General features: G+C 37.2%; 1 protein-coding gene across 4 annotated transcripts in view; it reads left to right on the top strand.

Moving 5' to 3' along the window:
* The window catches only part of LOC307162827 (riboflavin transporter 2-like), a 285,939-nt gene that overhangs the window by 1,461 nt on the left and 264,156 nt on the right, over nucleotides 1-20,322 (top strand). Inside the window, exons 2-6 of one of the 4 annotated variants that reach the window (XM_079878495.1) lie at nucleotides 7,828-7,965; nucleotides 8,093-8,945; nucleotides 9,613-9,736; nucleotides 10,471-13,653; nucleotides 15,696-15,757. In XM_079878495.1, coding sequence (XP_079734621.1) covers nucleotides 7,836-7,965; nucleotides 8,093-8,945; nucleotides 9,613-9,736; nucleotides 10,471-10,680 — 1,317 coding nt within the window. In that variant the 5' untranslated portion in view covers nucleotides 7,828-7,835 and the 3' untranslated portion in view covers nucleotides 10,681-13,653; nucleotides 15,696-15,757. Of the gene's footprint in view, nucleotides 1-336; nucleotides 453-2,335; nucleotides 7,801-7,827; nucleotides 7,966-8,092; nucleotides 8,946-9,612; nucleotides 9,737-10,470; nucleotides 13,654-15,695; nucleotides 15,801-18,804; nucleotides 19,851-20,322 lie in introns of those variants that run through there. The other 3 variants (XM_079878496.1, XM_079878494.1, XM_079878493.1) reach the window with 3 other exon arrangements.

Below are 20,322 nucleotides of genomic sequence, written 5' to 3'. Positions count from 1 at the left end.
CAATGTAAAAATAGCATTAGATAGCATTGGTTAATAGCAAGTTACCATGAACTTACCATGTTACCATAGTATCTTTATAATATATTGTATATGATATTTCTTGTAAATCTAAGGACTGAAAAGGCGGAAGATGATTGTTTAATTTGTTCAGTTGAAAATTATTAGAATCCTGTAATACCAATAGGAAAATTACGGTCTCAGACAGGTACTCCTGTTGTAACGTGATAAAAAAAAAATAACCTGAGGAATAATATTTGTTGCACGGTTAAGATTAGCTGTGGACTACCATGCTCTGGTCGTTATTACTAAAACATTTATCTGGCCTTTATTTGGAAGTGTGCTCGCCGGGTGGTTTAAAAAACAAGCCAAGCCACTTTGATGTTCAACAATGGAGGATCTGCAAGACTTTGGTTCCTCTAGTGCGAGTGCAATGACCATTGCTGCTGAGCTCAGTGAGTACCACTTTTTGTCTTGTTTTTCAATGACTTTGTTAATGTTTAAATTCGTTTTTTTTTTTACTTTTTATGTCAGGCGGTACAACCAAATAGTTGTATGTATATACACTCACCTAAAGGATTATTAGGAACACCTGTTCAATTTCTCATTAATGCAATTATCTAATCAACCAATCACATGGCAGTTGCTTCAATGCATTTAGGGGTGTGGTCCTGGTCAAGACAATCTCCTGAACTCCAAACTGAATGTCAGAATGGGAAAGAAAGGTGATTTAAGCAATTTTGAGCGTGGCATGGTTGTTGGTGCCAGACGGGCCGGTCTGAGTATTTCACAATCTGCTCAGTTACTGGGATTTTCACGCACAACCATTTCTAGGGTTTACAAAGAATGGTGTGAAAAGGGAAAAACATCCAGTATGCGGCATTCCTGTGGGCGAAAATGCCTTGTTGATGCTAGAGGTCAGAGGAGAATGGGCCGACTGATTCAAGCTGATAGAAGAGCAACTTTGACTGAAATAACCACTCGTTACAACCGAGGTATGCAGCAAAGCATTTGTGAAGCCACAACACGAACAACCTTGAGGCGGATGGGCTACAACAGCAGAAGACCCCACCGGGTACCACTCATCTCCACTATAAATAGGAAAAAGAGGCTACAATTTGCACGAGCTCACCAAAATTGGACAGTTGAAGACTGGACAAATGTTGCCTGGTCTGATGAGTCTCGATTTCTGTTGAGACATTCAGATGGTAGAGTCAGGATTTGGCGTAAACGGAATGAGAACATGGATCCATCATGCCTTGTTACCACTGTGCAGGCTGGTGGTGGTGGTGTAATGGTGTGGGGGATGTTTTCTTGGCACACTTTAGGCCCCTTAGTGCCAATTGGGCATCGTTTAAATGCCACGGCCTACCTGAGCATTGTTTCTGACCATGTCCATCCCTTTATGACCACCATGTACCCATCCTCTGATGGCTACTTCCAGCAGGATAATGCACCATGTCACAAAGCTCGAATCATTTCAAATTGGTTTCTTGAACATGACAATGAGTTCACTGTACTAAAATGGCCCCCACAGTCACCAGATCTCAACCCAATAGAGCATCTTTGGGATGTGGTGGAACGGGAGCTTCGTGCCCTGGATGTGCATCCCACAAATCTCCATCAACTGCAAGATGCTATCCTATCAATATGGGCCAACATTTCTAAAGAATGCTTTCAGCACCTTGTTGAATCAATGCCACGTAGAATTAAGGCAGTTCTGAAGGCGAAAGGGGGTCAAACACAGTATTAGTATGGTGTTCCTAATAATCCTTTAGGTGAGTGTATACTGTAGTTGTACCACCTGACATGGAAAGTGTACCAACCTACCCATACTGAAATGAGCATGTATATATTTTACCAGTATTTGAGAAAGATCTACAAATCTTTTCACTCTGCCACAAGGATCAGTTGGGGTCCTCTGGAATGCATTATCAGGTTTACTGTTATTACCATGTCAATTCATAATAAAAGAGCCATATTTGCAGTTGTGCCACCCTGACATTTGAGAATATAAAAATTGCTGGAAAATTTTTCAGTTAACTCAGCTTTAAAACTACTGATATTTATAAAATTAGTTTTTTAGTATTTAGTTTAAAATGTTTTATTATTTAGACACCATTTTAAATACTTTCAAGACAGTTGCACCACCTGACATTCTGGGGGTTTAAGATGAAAAAATGATATGTTTTATTTAAATATACTAAAAATGAATTCAAACTAAATTAACAAACTATTTATCAAATAATTTTAAATAAAATAATGCACTTGGACATAAAAATAGGCAGGTCATGTAATTGACCCCTATATAATAGTTTTGTTGTTTCATGTTTTGCAGAGGATGATTTTTACTCCAAGCTTGTTGACGACTATCTTGGTGCTCATTACGGAGAACTGTTGGAGCTGGATGAAAAGCCCTGGAAAAACCGCATGTTGGTCCAGATTGGGCTGATGAGAGAGGAGCAAGATCTTTCATGGGTTGATTTAATACAATGGCTCCAAAAGATTATCCCAATGTTTCAGTCGGCTGATTTCCAAAGCCTGATTGAGAGAAACACCACAACAGCTTTAAGCTTAACTGGAGATGCCAGAGAAAATTTTCTTGAGTCGGATGTCAACTTCGAATTTGTTGGACCTATATGTGATAGTATTGGAATCGGAAGAAGAGATTTACTTGAAATGTCTGATTTTTCTGATCGTGCAAAATTAACTGGTCTTACAAACGGCCTAATTCTCGAATTAACTAACTTTATTTCACGAGAGAAATTAGACCCGGTCGTCTTAGTTTCCTGGATTCGTAACTTTGAGCCTTTATTTTGTTATGATGGCAAGATCCAAAAAGCCTACAAGCTCCTACGAGCTAATCTCAAGAATTTCAGAATACAGTACCGCAACAATCAGAGGAGCCGAAAGCGGAGCCGCGGATTGCTGGATGAGTTTCTTCAGAGTCCATTTGATCTTGCTCCTGAAGGGGATGCAGATGATATTGAGTACAGAAGGGTGGCAATGATCAAAGCACATCTAAGGAAGAAACGCAGCATTTCCGTGCATAAACCTACCACTGCAGTCAAGAAGGAAGATGAACCCTTTGATATTTTGCAGACAGATGCCACTGTAAAAACTCAATTTCAGCGTGAACCAAAGCAAATTCCCCATGTGATCAGTGTAAAAAGGGAACAGAGATCACAGAGTCATCAAACATTGATACAGTCACTAGAAAATGTGGAAGAAGACCCAAGAAGTGACACGGGCGACAATGTAACGCTTCTTGATATCTCTGTGCTGTCTTGGCAAAAGATTGCAGACGTGTGTGGAGGAAAGAACGAAGCTGCTAAGTTGGCTTCAATGGATCTACTTCAGAATCACTTCTCGGCAATGCTGAAGGAAGATGCCAACCTGAGATCTCTCGATGACAAAGTCAAAGAAAGCACCCATTCACTTGTGCCACCTTTGAATTTCCTGCGTTACATCTGCCAATTCCTTTTCGAACTTATTGATGTAACGGAGCAGCAAATGATGTCATTCGGAAGAGATCTCGTGAACACCACAGGTGAGAAACTGGGACGCGACAAGCACCCCAGATTTCAGAGTTTTGTCAACTTCGATGAAAGCGCAGTGGCTCGTTACATTCACACGGCTTCGGAAATTTTATGTCCAAGTGAGGAGACCAACCCAAACTACCGCAGGTACTGGCTTGCTTTTTGCCTTGAGAGAAAAAACCCTTCCAGACTACCTATAAATAGGTCGAATCGTGTCATTAACTACTTTGAGGCAGCTGCCGGACTCATTCACCATCATGAAGATGTTGTTCTTTTTGTATCTGACCTGCAGCTTCTGAATGAGAACTCGAGCTCAAATATCCTGTTGGAGAGTGTCAATGCTGATGCAAACGACGAGGCTTTGCAGGCGCTGGTCTGTGTGGTTGCTATTGTCTACCTTAAAGTCTTGGGACCCTTTTGGCAGCTTCTGAAGAGTGATGGAGAATATCCTCTTTTCAGTAGGTACATCCTTTGCCTGTATGACAAGCTCTTGGAATGGTCGCAAGATGCCAGTTGCCTTTTGCAACCAGAAGCTTTTGTGAATGTATTCTTACAAGTACCAATGCAAGAGGGGACTTTTGAAGGAGTGTTCAAATTTTGCCGTGCTAATGCAGAGAACCAGTACGGTACTCTCATGAGAGCTTGTTTACAGAGGATGATGAAAGCCCTCGCAGCTGTACTGGAGGACAATCTCAAAGATTTCTTACCTGGCGGTGAGTACTGCAGAGATCAGCCTAAGGATATAGCGGTTCAAATGGCAAACTGCACATTTTCACAGCTGATGGGTGAGTACCCCTTCGGTCATGGGTACCCTTATGAGAAGAACAGGCCGGACAAAACCCTCAGTCAAGCTGAAGGTTGCGCTTCCAAAGAGACAGAACAAGAACCTGCTTCCCGAAAGACGACAGATGAACCTACATCACCAGCGGTCACATTATCACCTGCCAAAACCATTCAAAAGCAGCAACAAGAGTCAAAACGCTACTCCATCTTTGAAGGAGCAAATCTCAATGCTGCAAAAAAAATGAAGGTGTCTAGACTAAAGCAAAAAGCTCAGGATCACATTTATAAGAAATTGATTGTTGGAGCGGTTTCAAAATATGGCGGCCCATGTAAAAGCAAGCAAGATGTTGAACGATTGCTTGAAAAACTACAAGGTGCAAACCATGCACATACACGAGAGGTTATTCGCTGTGAGCTGAACTACCAAAAGAGCATCTTGGGTTCCAGAGACAAAAAGCTAAATCACATAGGTTTCTCTTTGAATGACATGGTTTCTACACTGAAGGACATCTTGCCAAATGAGAGAGTTATAGTTATACCACCAGGTGAAACTGTGCTTGATCACACAGAGATTCAAGAGACCCTGATGCAAACAACATCCTCAGACGCTCAAAGCACAGCCGCTGGTCAACAAACTCAACAAAGCAATATTGATATAAAGAAAAGAAATGTTTTCGGCCCTTGTTACAGGGAGAACTTTGAGTTTATTTGATTGTGTTTTAATGCTACTGAATAAATGACACTTGCATTAGTTTCTTGATTTCATTTTTCTGCATATGGATAAGATTTTTGTTCTCAGATGTTTTGTTATTAATAAGCTTGATCTCATATACAAGAGATTGCTAGACTTTTTTTTTTTTATATACGTATCAAAATAGTTAATTAGTTAATTGTTTTTCGACATTTGTTTTTATAGAAATTGCATTACAGAATAAAACAGTTTTTAGAAACCTACTTGTCCTGACTTTTATTGAACAACAATACAACTTTTACTACTACAACCAACAATGACAATCATCTTATTATTACCAATAATAAAACTGTATTATATTTATATTGTATAGCCTACTCCATATATCAGAGTAGACTATATTTATATAATATGTATATATTATATAAATGTATATAATTGTTTGGAATCACTATCAAACATGTACTTTTATTCACCAAGGATGCATTCAATTGAGGAAAAAGTGCAGTTAAATAATTTATAATGTTATAAATTACTTTTTCTAAATCTTTTTAAAATAAATTGTGGTCTTTAAACTTTCTGTTCAGTAAAGAATCCTCCACTTGTAGTAAAGTTTTACTGACCTTAGACTGTACGTTTTACTAGACCTTAAATACTAACCAATATTTAATTTATTTTCCCTTTCCACCCTTTTTCTTTTATTTTTTTAAGCCAGTGTTACATGTGTCTTTTTCTTTAAAACTGTTTAAAAGCCCTGCAGCATCTCATATTTCTCTGTTGTTTGGCAATACTGTTCATTTAAACTGAGAAAGTTTATATATACACTTCATTTCACACACACACACACACACACACACACACACACACACACACACACATTCTTGTACATCTATCTTTATGAGGACATTCATTGACACAATGCAATCTCTAGCCACTTACCCTAACCTTACCTATCACAACTAAGTGCCTAACCCGAACCCTTACCCTAAACCTACCCTTAACCTTAATTATAACCTTATCCCTAAAACCAAGTCTTGACCCTCAAACAGGCCTTTAAAGGGGTCTCAGAAAGTGAGGATCGGCCAAAATGTCCTCACTTTACTCTCTTTGTCCTCACTCCAATGGTCTAAAACTCAAACTGGTCCTCACAAAGATAGTTGTACAAGTACACACACACACACACACATATATATATATATATATATACACATACTGTACATACATACAGTCAAACCAAAATTTATTCCAACACCTTCAACATTTCTCACATGATCACAGTTTATTCGCTAAAGTTTTGAAAATGGTAATAAAATATGACAAGAAGTCTCACAAATGAATTAGGTTGAATAGCTGTCAGCTGTTAAATTTAAGTACACAATTAGATAATACTAATTTAGGTCAACCAATTTACCAAGCAATGCTTAATTGTGTTCAATCTGTGGTGTAAAAGGGGTGCATTAGCCATTAAAGAAAAAACACTTAAGCAAAACATGGTCAGGTCAAAGTGTCTGAATAATTGTTGGTCCCAAATTTGTATATGTTTTCCTGGTAGACCACTGTATGAAGAATGTTTGGGTAAAATATGTCACAGTTTACTTTATTTTGCTATCCTCATTTACATAAATGAACTATAGTGTCCTGGGGCCGTATTCACAAAGAATTTTAAGGCTAAAAGTAGCTCCTAACTGGCGAATTTAGGAGCAACTCCAAAAAATAATGGGCGTGTCACTCGTAACTTTAGGACTCCTAATTTTAAAAAAAAGAGTAATTCACGAATCATTTTAGCCCTAAAAGTAGCACCTAAGCCTGGGACAGCTTAAAAGAAGTCGAGAGGACTCCTAACTCACTAAGATCTATTCACAAACCGCTTTTTGTGGCATTTCACGTTGCGATGTTTTGAAATGCGTATGCGGCGGCTACAGGAGCTTCCAATCGCGAGGGAACAATTTTGCATTGTAGGCATAACTAGGGATGCAATAACGCCACCAACAACAACCAAAATTAGGCTACTCATTGCATGTAAACTAATTGTAATGTTTCATTGTGAATCAAATTAAAATGTTCTTCTCTTTGCAAACGTAGGCAGAGGCATATAGTGACAGATTAATTCAATAATATTGCAAAGATATTGCATCAATCCATATGTTTCATTAGGCTACTAGGTTATTTGTTTTGCCTTACTCTATTCATTTAGGCTATTTATTCAGTTATTCATCATCTTCCGTACTTCGCACTACTTGTGTTGCGCACGCATTCTCAGACCTGTCACCTGTCACTCATCATCGTAGGGGAGGTGTTTGGAATCATCCCCGCGTTACAATCATCAGCCAATCAAGGTGGTCACTTCAGTCAAGCTCGTGCATGAGTAATGACGTCATCCATAGCAACGAAGACTCACTCTTAGTTTAGGAGTTGTCATTTTTCTTTACTAAGAGTAGGTCTGAAAGGCGTTGTGAATAACTTTTAAGAGAAAACTCCTAGCTAAAATCTTTTAGTGCGATTTAGGAGTACTCCTAGTGGTAAGATAAAATGCTTTGTGAATACGGCCCCTGCACCCACTAGTAAAAAAAATACAAAATTATATCTGGTGTCTGAATAATCTTTGCTTTGACTGTATATTGTTTTAACATATTTGTTTTAAACAGTTTGTTTTCATATTTTAAAATTAAAATACTAAATATATTTTATATTTAATATTATTGCAAGTGAATACGGAGTTTAAGTGAACACTGATAATCACAAGAATTATCAGTTCATTCCTATTCACCAGAAATAGGAAACGTGCAATGTTCTAACTTACCCGTGCCCTTTTCCTAGACGTATAAATGGCAGATACGTGGTGGAATCATGCCATCGTTACACACATTTTGGTGGCCCTGTTTGGAATGGGCTCATGGATCTCTGTGAACTCATTATGGGTTGAACTGCCGGTTGTTGTAGGTGTTCTACCTGAAGGTAATTAGTTTTATACCATAGTAACTTATTTGAATAAAACTTTAATGTGTGCCACAACTGTACCTAGTAGATGCTGTATTTATTATCTTGACAACAGTAGAATTTAAAACATGTCCTTTCTTTATAGGGTGGAACTTACCAGCCTATATTTCAGTGCTGATTGCATTTGGGAATTTGGGTCCAGTGGCTGTCACTTTAACCCACCACTTTGCTCCAGGACAGCTAAATGAACGTGTGGTCATTCACATCATACAAGTGCTAGCGGTGGTTGCAGCTGCATTTCTTGCTCTCTTTTGGTCCCAGGTGGTCACGGTCGCTGGAGAGCCCAGGTCTGTCCCATTCCTGCTGCTTACTTTTATACTGGCATTTGTCTGCTGCACTTCCAATGTCACCTTCTTACCCTTCATGTTCCGTTACCCTTCGCAATACATCCGGACATTCTTCGTCGGACAGGGTCTTAGCGCACTCTTTCCCTGTGTAGTTGCTTTGGGGCAGGGTGTAGGGAAACTAGTGTGCGTTAAGACGTCCAACGGCACAGAGCCCCGCTATCTCAAAGAAAACTTCCCTGCCCAAAACTTCTTCTGGTTCTTGTCCGTGATGCTGGCGTTTTCGGCCTTCTGTTTCGTGGCTCTGACGTACAGAGTGGTGTCCCAGACTGTGGCAGAGGAAGTCCCGAAGATTGAGCAGGAAACAGTGAAAATGGAGGAAGAGGTACACCCTTTACAAAATGGAGGTTCACCTGTTTCTGAGGAACAAGTTGAAGTTGAAAAACAGGCACCTGTTGTGGCCTTCTGGACGTCACGCAATGTCTATCTGCTCCTGTTATTAGGAATATCCAATGCTCTGACCAACGGCGTGCTGCCGTCAGTACAGAGTTTCTCCTGTCTGCCTTATGGCACCATGACCTTTCACCTCTCTGTCGTCTTGGGCAACATTGCAAACCCTCTGGCCTGCTTTGTGGCCATGTTTGTCCTACTTAGGTAAGTGAGTTAATGTTCTTGTTGAGTTTTTTTGGTGCACATAACAGTACTGTAAAAAATGTTAGTGTTCCTGTTTTTTAAATTCTGCTCCTGTACAATATGTCATTGAATTGTGTGATGTAAGTGTTGTTAAAGGGTTAGTTCACCCAAAAATGAAAATTACCCCATGATTTACTCACCCTCAAGTCATCCTAGGTGTATATGACATTCTTCTTTCAGATGAATACAATCAGAGTTATATAAAAAAATGTCCTTGCTCTTCCAAGCTTTATAATGGCAGTGACTGGCAGTTTATGTTTTGAAGTCCATCAAAGTGAACGATGCACAACGTAATGACGATTCACTTCAGAAGGCCTTTAAAACGGAGGTGTAAAAACGGGAGTGTAAAAACCTTTTTACACCCCCGCAGAGTCGTGTAGATTACTTTTATGATGGATGGATGCACTTTGATGGACTTCAAAACATAAACTGCCATTCACTGCCATTATAAAGCTTGGAAGAGCCAGGACATTTTTTTAATATAACTCCGATTGTATTCGTCTGAAAGAAGAATGTCATAAACACCTATGGCTTGAGGGTGAGAAAATCATGGGCTAATTTTCATTTTTGGGTGAACTAACCCTTTAATTTAGTTGATTTTAGAACTGAAATTGAGGTTTCATTACAGGTCCAGTGTTGGTCTTGGTATGATGTCACTAGTAGGCGGTATTTTTGCAGCCTATCTCATGGCCTTGGCAGCACTTAGCCCCTGCCCACCACTTTTAGGAAGTCAGTCTGGAGTCGCTTTAGTGGTTAGTAACTTTATCTCATTACTGGGTGGAAGAGGAACTTACTAAGAATGAATCTCTTAAAATGTTGAAAGTGCTCTTTACTACACCACTGAAATATCATGTGCAAATACCACATGCAAAAATGCTGGTCAACTGTTTAGTGATTCACCACACTATGATTATTTTATCATCTGTAAAGATCTGATAAAAAAAAGAGTCAAAAGTAATCCTAAACCTTAAAATCTGCAAGTAAACATAATTATTTAAAAAATGGGTCATTATAGCAATATAAATAATATATAATATATATAATAATAATATATATATATAAATAATCTATGGAAGTCTGTGTCAACTGTTGTATTAGTTGCTCCTTGCACTTCCATTATAAGTGCTTAATTGTTAAAGCATTTAAAACAAAAATTAAAGTGACATTTTTTAATAAAATAAAAAAATAGGTAAAATAATAATAATTAATTATAATACCAACTTTGTAATATAATATTTAATATGATTTCTAATTAAATGTTTTCCAGGGTAAATGACAATGTGCCACAGATGCTGTTGACTTTAGTTCTATTTATTCCAGAATATTCCTTGAATATGATAATGATTGATTTACATTAAAAAAAGTCATTCCTGACCACAATCACCCATTCATTTACCACACATAATACACAAACTATCTGTAAGTACAGTAATTCTATGAAACTGTATCTTTTTTAATCGAAGCCTGTAATACTTTTACCATTTAGATCATGTCCTGGATCATCTTCACTGGCCTGTTCTCTTACCTGAAGGTGATAGTTGGGACTCTGCTTCATGAAGCAGGACATGCAGCTCTTCTCTGGTGTGGAGTCTTCATCCAGGCTGGCTCTCTTATAGGAGCCTTTACAATGTTCCCTTTAGTCAGTGTGTACCAGGTGTTTCAGCGAGCCCAGGACTGCATTGATGTCTGCAGTTAATAATTCAACACTTGAGTTTACATTCATACCATGCCTTTATATAGCAGGTATCTCTTCATGTGGGAATCTACGATGAAAAGAGATGGTAAAGCTGATGCCTTCACAGGACATTTCAAGTTAATGTCAATGCAAACTGAGCTGCTCTTGATCACATAGCAAATCTTTGCGTTACCTGATGGCACATTGAGAATGTGAAGAATATGTGGTTGATACATATGAGTCACTTTGAATGTGTATGTGTGTGTGTGTGTGTGTGTGAACACCTTATCCTAGATTAACTGTTTTCATACACCAAGACAAGACAAGACATTTGTGGTTGGAAATCAGAGCAGGCCTGATTTTATAATAGAAAACCTCTATATCAGCATGGCAGCAAATGTTTAGGCCAGAAATCAAAGTCAGCGATCTTTAACTACAATGTACACTGCCCATGAGTAGACTTATACTATATGTTTAATCCGTGTAGTATTATACACAGCATTTGTTTATTATTAAGCTGATCATTGTTGATGAATGCAAATCAGGTAAAACTTTTTTCAATGACTCTAAGATTAAACTGTTTAGTTGACCACAAGCGAAAAATGTGCATTGCCACATCCATGTTAATGGCTTCTTACAGTTGGATTTAGATCTAGAGACTCAACCTTGTCTCTCTGCTGAATATCTAGTTTTGTTTATCTGTTAAAATTTTAGTTTTAATGTACACAAGTCTAAGCCGACAACATGTCAAACCTGTAATATCTGCCATGTGCAGGCACGTGCACACATAGACACAGGGACGTGCACAGACATTTTGAGGGGTAGGGGCTCAAGTGAAATAAAGGGCACTTCTCATAATTACTTTTTTTCTTTTTCTTTTTTTTTTAAACAAAAAAGTAGAGCAGCAAAGGAAACCATTCCACAATGTGCATGTTTTGAAAACATTTTCTATGCTACTAGTTTCAAGTATATATTTAGAATAACCTAAATAACTGCATCAGGCAGAGGGGCGTGTTTTACTAATAATTTGTTTATTTTTGCACAAGGCACTACATCATTTTAATTATTTTGGTATTATCAGAATACATAACACTTTAAAATCAACACAAATATTCACTCTAAACTGAAGAGGGCTGTTGCTGCTATTTTGTTAACTTTACTGAAAAAATCACTGCAAAAATGATTGACAAAATACAAAAATACAGCAACTTAAAATTCTACATTGGAATTCAACCAAGCCATGTAATAAAATAAGTTAGTAATAAAATAAGCATATATCACCACCAGGTGATATGCTTTAGTTATTTTGTTTATCCTATTTACCTGCATTGCCCTATCAATTAGATGCAAATTTGCGCATTTTAACTAGTTGACGCCTAATTTGCATACATATCAAGAGTCTTTCCCCCTGAAATGTAGAAATCTAAATTGGTGAATTTAGAAGAAATCTACAGATGCAAACAGATGGAGGATACAGTCAAAAAAATGTAGTAAATCTGAGTAATTTCATCTGGTACATTAATAAATAAAACTGAGTAGAAATAAGTTAACATTAAACATTAAAAATAACAATATTTATAAATTAACTTTTTATTTATGAGTAATTTAACTTTTTTTATTTCCTCTAAACCTTTATAAAATAGTATTCCATACAACCACAAATACATACATGACATTGGCTTTTATTGAAATTTTACTCAGTTATTTTGGTAAGTTTAATTCAAACAATCAAGTAAGATTTCCAGAGACATGGCCCCCAGAAGGTTGCCGATGTAAGGGAGGAAGGAGAGACAACCAGCCAGGCAATGGAAGTAACCGATTTTATTTTGAAGTAGAAGACCTTTGTTTTGTAATAATTTTATTAAGTTGCTGTATTTTTGTATTTTGTCAATCATTTTTGCAGTGATTTTTTCAGTAAAGTTAACAAAATAGCAGCAACAGCCCTCTTCAGTTTAGAGTGAATATTTGTGTTGATTTTAAAGTGTTATGTATTCTGATAATACCAAAATAATTAAAATGATGTAGTGCCTTGTGCAAAAATAAACAAATTATTAGTAAAACACGCCCCTCTGCCTGATGCAGTTATTTAGGTTATTCTAAATATATACTTGAAACTAGTAGCATAGAAAATGTTTTCAAAACATGCACATTGTGGAATGGTTTCCTTTGCTGCTCTACTTTTTTGTTTAAAAAAAAAAGAAAAAGAAAAAAAGTAATTATGAGAAGTGCCCTTTATTTCACTTGAGCCCCTACCCCTCAAAATGTCTGTGCACGTCCCTGGCCATGTGTGATGCTGCCATGTTTTACCTTTTTGATTTAGATTAGTTTAGATGTGAGGCCAGTATTTTAATTACGATTAATCTCATGGATTCTCTGCTGTTGTCACTTATGTATGTATGTATGTATTATTATTTTTGAAATAAGAATTCACTCCGATGCATTCCTGACATCTCTAATGAAAACCTGTTGTATTAATATTGCATAGTATCATGCTTTGGAAACTTTGAATAGGCTATACAAATATAAAGATGTCTTCAGTGACATTGGGGTTGAGGGGGCTGAAAATATTATGACATCATAGAACTATTATATGCTATTTTTTTATGTTCACTTGTTCTCATGCCATTTTTAATATGCCATTGTTATGAGGTCTCACAGCTTTGTAAATAAATGGTTCTTTCAACAAAAGTGGAATGTTGTGACTGGTATGAAAACAAAACTTATTCTGGGACACATAGTCTCAAATTAGGAGGGCCCCCCCTAAAGTTCCACCCAACCCCCATAAAAATGTGTGATTAATCACTAAATCGTGATCGTCTCAGTCCCCTTCCGCATATAAAAACGTCTGCAGGCTTCGGCTCCTTCTCCATATTTTATTCTTGCGTGTGTGTGTGTGTGTGTGTGAGGACCCTCTTGGAATTGCTCCGTTTATTCAGCCTGTTCTTCACAACGCATTCCACAGCAGCGTCAGCGTCAGAAGCAGAGAAAAGGCATGTACAATACATTTATTAATAGATTGTCATGGCATCTGCCTCTGTTTAGTTGTTTGTTATAAATGCAGTTCACGTAATATGATGGGGCAGCGATAGGCCTACAAGACGTTTTATCGTCAACTGCAAAAAGTTTTGGCTTCATATTATCCCTCAACATCAGTTGGTTTGTTTCCTCATGCGAAAATGGAGCGCTTCACAGCAATGAAGGCAGGCATAGGCTACTTTAGAAAAAGATCACGATGCTATTTTATTTCATTTTTAATTTAGCAATAATAATAAGACTTTCTAAACTGACCTTCGGCTAGGTATAGGCCTGCTTCGTAGCCTACTTAAGTTAAAGTTAAGTTTAACTAAAATTTGCCATGATATTCATTTTATAATAACTCCAAAAGCAAAACACGTGACTTAAACTTAAATTTAATTTTCATGTGAAAAGTGTTTTCCACCAGGTGACCGAAATCCTCCATTAAAACATGGTACATTTTGAATGATGTAGATTGTTTAATGTTATTTTGCTGCACAAATGTAGAGTTAAAAATAGTTTATAATAGTGTGTGTGTGTGTGTGTGTGTGTGTGTGTGTATACAATTTTCGCCCCTGATGTGTTTGCATCTCTGCATTTTAACTGCTTATACGAGTGAATGACAGAGAAAGAGACACATCATGTGTGTGGAGACCATTGATTTCATCCTTCTAAATAATGATCCAGATGCTGATTGTGACATACATTTATTAGCATTAGAGTAAAGACAATTGTTGTTTTGATGCAACTTTGAATTACAGATTCATGTGCTTTTTTTTTTTAATAAACAGAAAACATGCAAAAAAAAAAAAGAAAAAAAAAAGAAAAGGAATGATTTAATACTGGACAGAATAAACATATTGCCAATCTAGTAATATAAGGTTTGTCTATGTTCTTAATAAATATTAATGATTATAAGCTGATTATTTAAAATGATTTATAATGAAATCAGTATTGGGGGATTGACTTCATATTGCCACAGTCACACACCATTTGGACTTTGTTTTTTCAGTTTGCACCATCTTCCTGAATTGAACTGATTGTGATGGTTATTGATTGGATTTCGCCATTTAGTTCAGGCGTGTCATTAATTATCCTTGTTTGCATATACTTAAGTTCCTTTGTTTCTGTTCATTGTTGTCGAGTCACGTTACCTGTGTTGAAAGCTGTTCTCTGTTTGGATTTACCTGCCTGTAGATTACCTTTGACTTCATCACCGTGTTTGTATATGGCATCTACAAATGTCAGTCCTTGTTATGACACAAATAGATTAGAACCTACTGTATTGTTCATGCATATCCTACTATACAAATAATACACTATATTGCCATACACAAAAGTATTGGGACATCCCTCCAAATCATTGAATTCAGGTGTTCCAATCACTTCCATGGCAACAGTTACTTTTTTTTTTTTTTACTTTTCTGTGTGTCCTCGGATACTTGTCTGTGTGTCCATGCATGTGTTTAGTCAATTAACCATGATCATTTATTACAGCAGTTGTTTTAGTTGTTACTAATGTTGGTGTCAGTAGGTTCATAGAAAAGTATGGATGATGTTATTAACATTATTTGGAAAATGTACATGTCAATAATAGTGTTAACAACACTAAATAAATTATTTTAAACAAATATTTTATATAAACTATAAAAAGCTTAATTATAAACTATGTAACACTACACTAGACCACGCTATGTATTTTTCAACAATATTCAGCACTTGTTTTAAGTCACCTTTTTAGTACACTATTGCATAACATGGTGGTCATAGTTAAACTTTTACTGAAGCTGAGATTGGTCTGTCTATCAAAGGCAAATTGTGTTTTACATTTGCTGTCAGAATTCATGCAAGAAAACAGCTCTCAGCAATTACTGATGATGCTATACAGTACACATATACTATTGCATTTTTATAAAATGTATGATTCTGGTTTTTCTGACTTTCATGCTTCCATTGTAATATATCATACAAATTACACATTATCCCGTTATCCGTTTCCTTAATAAAACATCAACAGACAGGTTCCATGGTTGGCTAGAATGGGCACACCCACTCATGAAGAGGATATAAGACCCATTTCTCTCATTGTACAGGACTTTGTGTCCATATGATCAGCCTCAGATCATGTGAGTACCTGTCAGATTTTGCATGTTATTATGAACTTTTTTCATAACTTTTTTCTCTAATTTACTTTATTCATTGCTACATACTTCTTTCTGTTAATTTCTGTTAATATAACATTATTTATTATTAAATTAAAATGAACTTCTCAAATGTTGCAGGCTATGTAGTTTATCAGTATAATCAGTATAAAGGAATAACTGCTCTATATGCTGCATAATTAATGGGCCATTGCATTTACTATATGTATGTTACATCCGATATTTTACCTGATAAATATTTGTTGCTTATGACAATCAATAATAATCACAATAAAGTTTTGTATAGCCTAGTTGCACTGTCATTTATGTGAATTGTATGGAAATTGTTTAATTGACTCTCTTTAGTTTGACTCTAACCCTGCGTCCCAATGTGCATACTATCTGCCCTAAATAGTATTGACAATTACTAATGTCACATACTATTTAGGATGGATAGTATGCACATTGGGACGCAGGCCATGTTTAGTTTTGTTCCCATTGTTCCTGTGATCTGTCTTCCTGTTTCCTTTGTTTTTATTGCCTACCTTGTTAGTTTTTTTTTTACCATAGTAACTAACGTCCTTCACCTGTCCCTGGGACCTTGTGATCCCTGCATATTTATACCCTTGTGTTTCAGTCGTGTTTTGTCAGTCTTTGTATGTGTGTGTTCTAAGTTGTTGCGCTCCTACTTTCTCTGTTTGGATTATGTTCCTGATTCCCTTGTGTGGATTATAGTTCTCTTCCAGGACTGGATTATCTGTGACTGTTTGTGTTTTTTTTTTTTTTTTTTTTAATCTAATTTTTTAATTTCTTGCTTTAGGATTCTCGCCTCTTCTCGAAACAAAGTAAACAGAATATGTCAATATTGAATATGTCCAAACTATCAACACACACACACACAATTATCATGAATTTTGATAAATGAGTGACCGAATATTGTTCCGCTGTTACTAAATTACCTACTCGCTAACTCAGCGATGGACACAGACCTAATAATTTAGCCAAATACTCAAACCACAATGACATCGACAACCAAAAACCGCATAAAGATGAGTTCCAAAATGACAAATAAACTAAAGAGTCACAATACAGTAACAACAAATAAGTAGCCTAGCACTGCACTTTCTGCATAATTTAATCATGTCTTGGAGCAGATGGGATGTCCAGTTATCACCTTTGTTATCATCCACAGACTACACAAAAGTGCTAAAGTTCAACAGAACATGGAATGAATGACGGAAAGTTTACTTTGCGGATATTAAAACGCTTACAGTGTTCAATGCACTTTTGAATGGTAGAAACATTGCTTATTCATTCATTAGGATAATAGGATAAATTCTCAAAAGTAATCTGGGCAATAAATGCAAACACTTTCGACAAAAAGATGCAAAAATCTGTTTTTAAGAGGTTTGTGTTTATAATCGTTGCATATATTTATATTTGTTTGTGTTTTGTGAAGTGAATATATTCTGTTTTTCCCCCACATTGATGTAGCCTACCTTATTTTCCTTTGTTTTAGCTTCTGTTCACTTTTAATCAAAGTTCTGTCCACTTTTTGCAGACCAATTTTGTTGCACTAAATAAAAGGTAGTCCTATTCATAGTTGCATGGCTGACATGAAATTGAATGCTCAAATTTCCTTATACAGTACATTCATGTACATTTTAAAGTTTCCGTACATATGTCTACTGTATATTGTTTTAATGCTATTGCTATGACAGTTTTGGACCAGTGTGGCCCAAACCCACCTAGAAACCTACAAACATCCTGCTATAGCTGCACTCTGATTTGTACTTTGATAGCCCTTCTTCCTGACTTTGTTCTTAAAATACATTGGCATAGCATCAAAGTGTTAGTTAGACAATGCTGTTTGGATGTTACTGATTAACTTCACTTTAGCAGATGATTCTTGTCCGAAGTGAAAGTGCACTCAATGAAGGGTCAATCCGCCTGGATTGCCCATATTAAATGTTTTGCTTGAGGGCATAATGATGAATCTTTCTGACATTACAGCTGAAAGAACTTATCTGTACCAAATTTCGAATTTAAAGATGAAGTGTGTAATTCTCCTCCACTAGTGGCACCAAGTGGAGTTGGAAAATAATCGTTTTCGTTATTGAATGAGATTCTGTTGGTTAAAGGAATGGGTCACCCCAAAATGAAAATGCGGTCATTTATTCACCCTCAAGTTGTTCCAAACCTGTATGCACTTCTTTCTTCTGCTGTACACAAAAATAATGTCAGTAACCAAGCAGTTGTTGGGCCCCATTGACTTCCATAGTATATTTCTTTTCCATACAGTTTCCATAATTCCACCAAAATTACCCGGAACAATTTGTCCCAGGAGCTTTTTTTTTTCCCCCAGACCTGTTGCTGTCTGCGTTTCCACCCCGGTCTAAAGTACCGTGAAGATTAGGCAAATAGTCCGGTGACGTAGGACTGCGCGCTACTTTACAGTTCCCGCTGGATTTCATCCTCTGAATTTAAGCTTAATTAAGCCTGAACCTTGTCGTCGGTCCATCGTCGTATTTTTTAAACCCCATTGTTGATTTGAATAGCAAACAACTGTTACTGCACGCACCGCAACAGATGGTGGTTAAAATAAAATGCTCAACCAATCAAAATGCGGCATGTTCAGCGCCAAAGTCCCACCCATGATAGTTCCTGAACTGGAGGGGGAAGTTTTTACCTGGAACTTCATTTAGACCCTGGTTCAAGGAGTACCATCCCAAAGTCCCTAGTTCCTGGGGAAAGTTCTTGCGGTGGAAACATGGCTTATGAAAGTCAATGGGGCCCAACATCTATTTGGTTACCCAAAATGTTCGAAATATATATATTTTTTGTGTTCAGCAGAAGAAATAAATTCATACAGGTTTGGAACAACTTGAGAGTGAGTTAATAATGACCGAATTTTTATTTTTGGGTGAACTATACCGTTAATAATGAGGATTCTGTGTGTTACTAACTGTATCATTTTTCTTTCCTGAAGACATTTAGCATACTGATCTAAATCATCATGGCCATGTCCATCCTCACCCATGTTTTGGCCAGTCTGTTTGGCATGGGCTCCTGGGTCACCATCTGTGGTGTGTGGGTGGAGCTTCCTTTAATCGTTCCACATGTACCGGAGGGCTGGTACCTTCCCTCCTACCTCTCTGTTATTGTCCAAATTGCCAACATCGGACCTCTGTTTATCACATTAATGCACCGCTTCCGCCCAGGAACTCTCAACGAGACAGCGGTTATTTATTTTATTGTTGGTTTCGGTATACTGGCCAGCCTCTTCCTGGCTTTCTTCTGGAGTGAGACGGTAGCAGTCCGAGGTGTGGAGTGCAGCCTTCCTCTCCTGCTCCTCATCTTCTTCATCTCCATAGTGGACTGCACTTCTTCTGTGACGTTCCTTCCCTTCATGGCGCAGCTCAAGGCGGAGTATCTCATGACTTATTATATAGGGGAAGGCCTGAGCGGTCTTGTCCCAGCTTTAATGGCGATGGTTCAGGGTGTAGGTGTGATGGAATGTGTAAATGCATCTCAAATCCTCAGATCCAATGAAACGCATCTTAATGAGTCAGAAAGAGATGCTAACTACCTCGTGCCCCACTACCAACCAGCTAACTTTTCAGTTGAAGCTTATTTTTTCTTCTTGGCTGCTATGATGGTGGTTTGTTTAGTGGCGTTCTTACTTTTGAACTACCATCCAGCTGTGGCTCGAGAGCACTCCAATAACACAAATGGAACTGGAGACCATACGTCCCTCAGGAAAACCAAGAGATCTGAACAGAAGCCAATGATGCGTTCTCAAAAGGTTATTGAGAAGCCCAGGAGCACGTTTGGGACCGGGAGGTACACGTGGATACAAGTAGTGTACATCTATAGTATCCTAGCATGGGTAAACGCTCTGACCAATACTGGCTTGCCGTCAGTGCAGTCGTACGCATGTTTACCATATGGAGACCAGGCCTATCACTGGTCAGCCACTATGGCGAATGTTGCCAATCCTATAGCTTGCTTCATCACCATGGTTTACACTCAAAGGTGAGCTACATCTTGAAAAACAATGATTTCATAGGTCGAAATGTGATTTCTATGTTCTTTAGCTCTAAAATTTTTACAAAGCTACATCCCACACAAATATGTGCACATGAAATAATAATTAAAGTTTAAATCAGGTTTAAAATCAAGTTTTCAACATTGACATTAGAATGATTTCTGAAGGATCATGTGACACTTAAGACTGGAGTAAGCTTTGCCATAACAGGAATTGATTTTGAAATATACTAAAAATTCAAACAAACTTGGATGTTGGCTTGAGAAAGGCTACAAGTTTTAAATATAGACAGACAGACAGATAGTTAACTTCATTTTTTTTTCAATTTAGTTTTAATTTGATTCTAGCTCCATGCTGGTGTCAATTTAAAATTATCCTAAAATTTAGACTGAGATTACTATGAATTTAGTCATGTTTTGCATTCTATTATTTGTAATATTACGAATACGTTGACAAAAG

Source organism: Squalius cephalus (assembly GCF_949319135.1).
Source record: "Squalius cephalus genome assembly, chromosome: 8".
NCBI lineage: Eukaryota > Metazoa > Chordata > Actinopteri > Cypriniformes > Leuciscidae > Squalius > Squalius cephalus.
The sequence above is the reverse complement of the archived record's forward strand: the minus strand, read 5'-3'. Positions and strand labels throughout refer to the sequence as shown.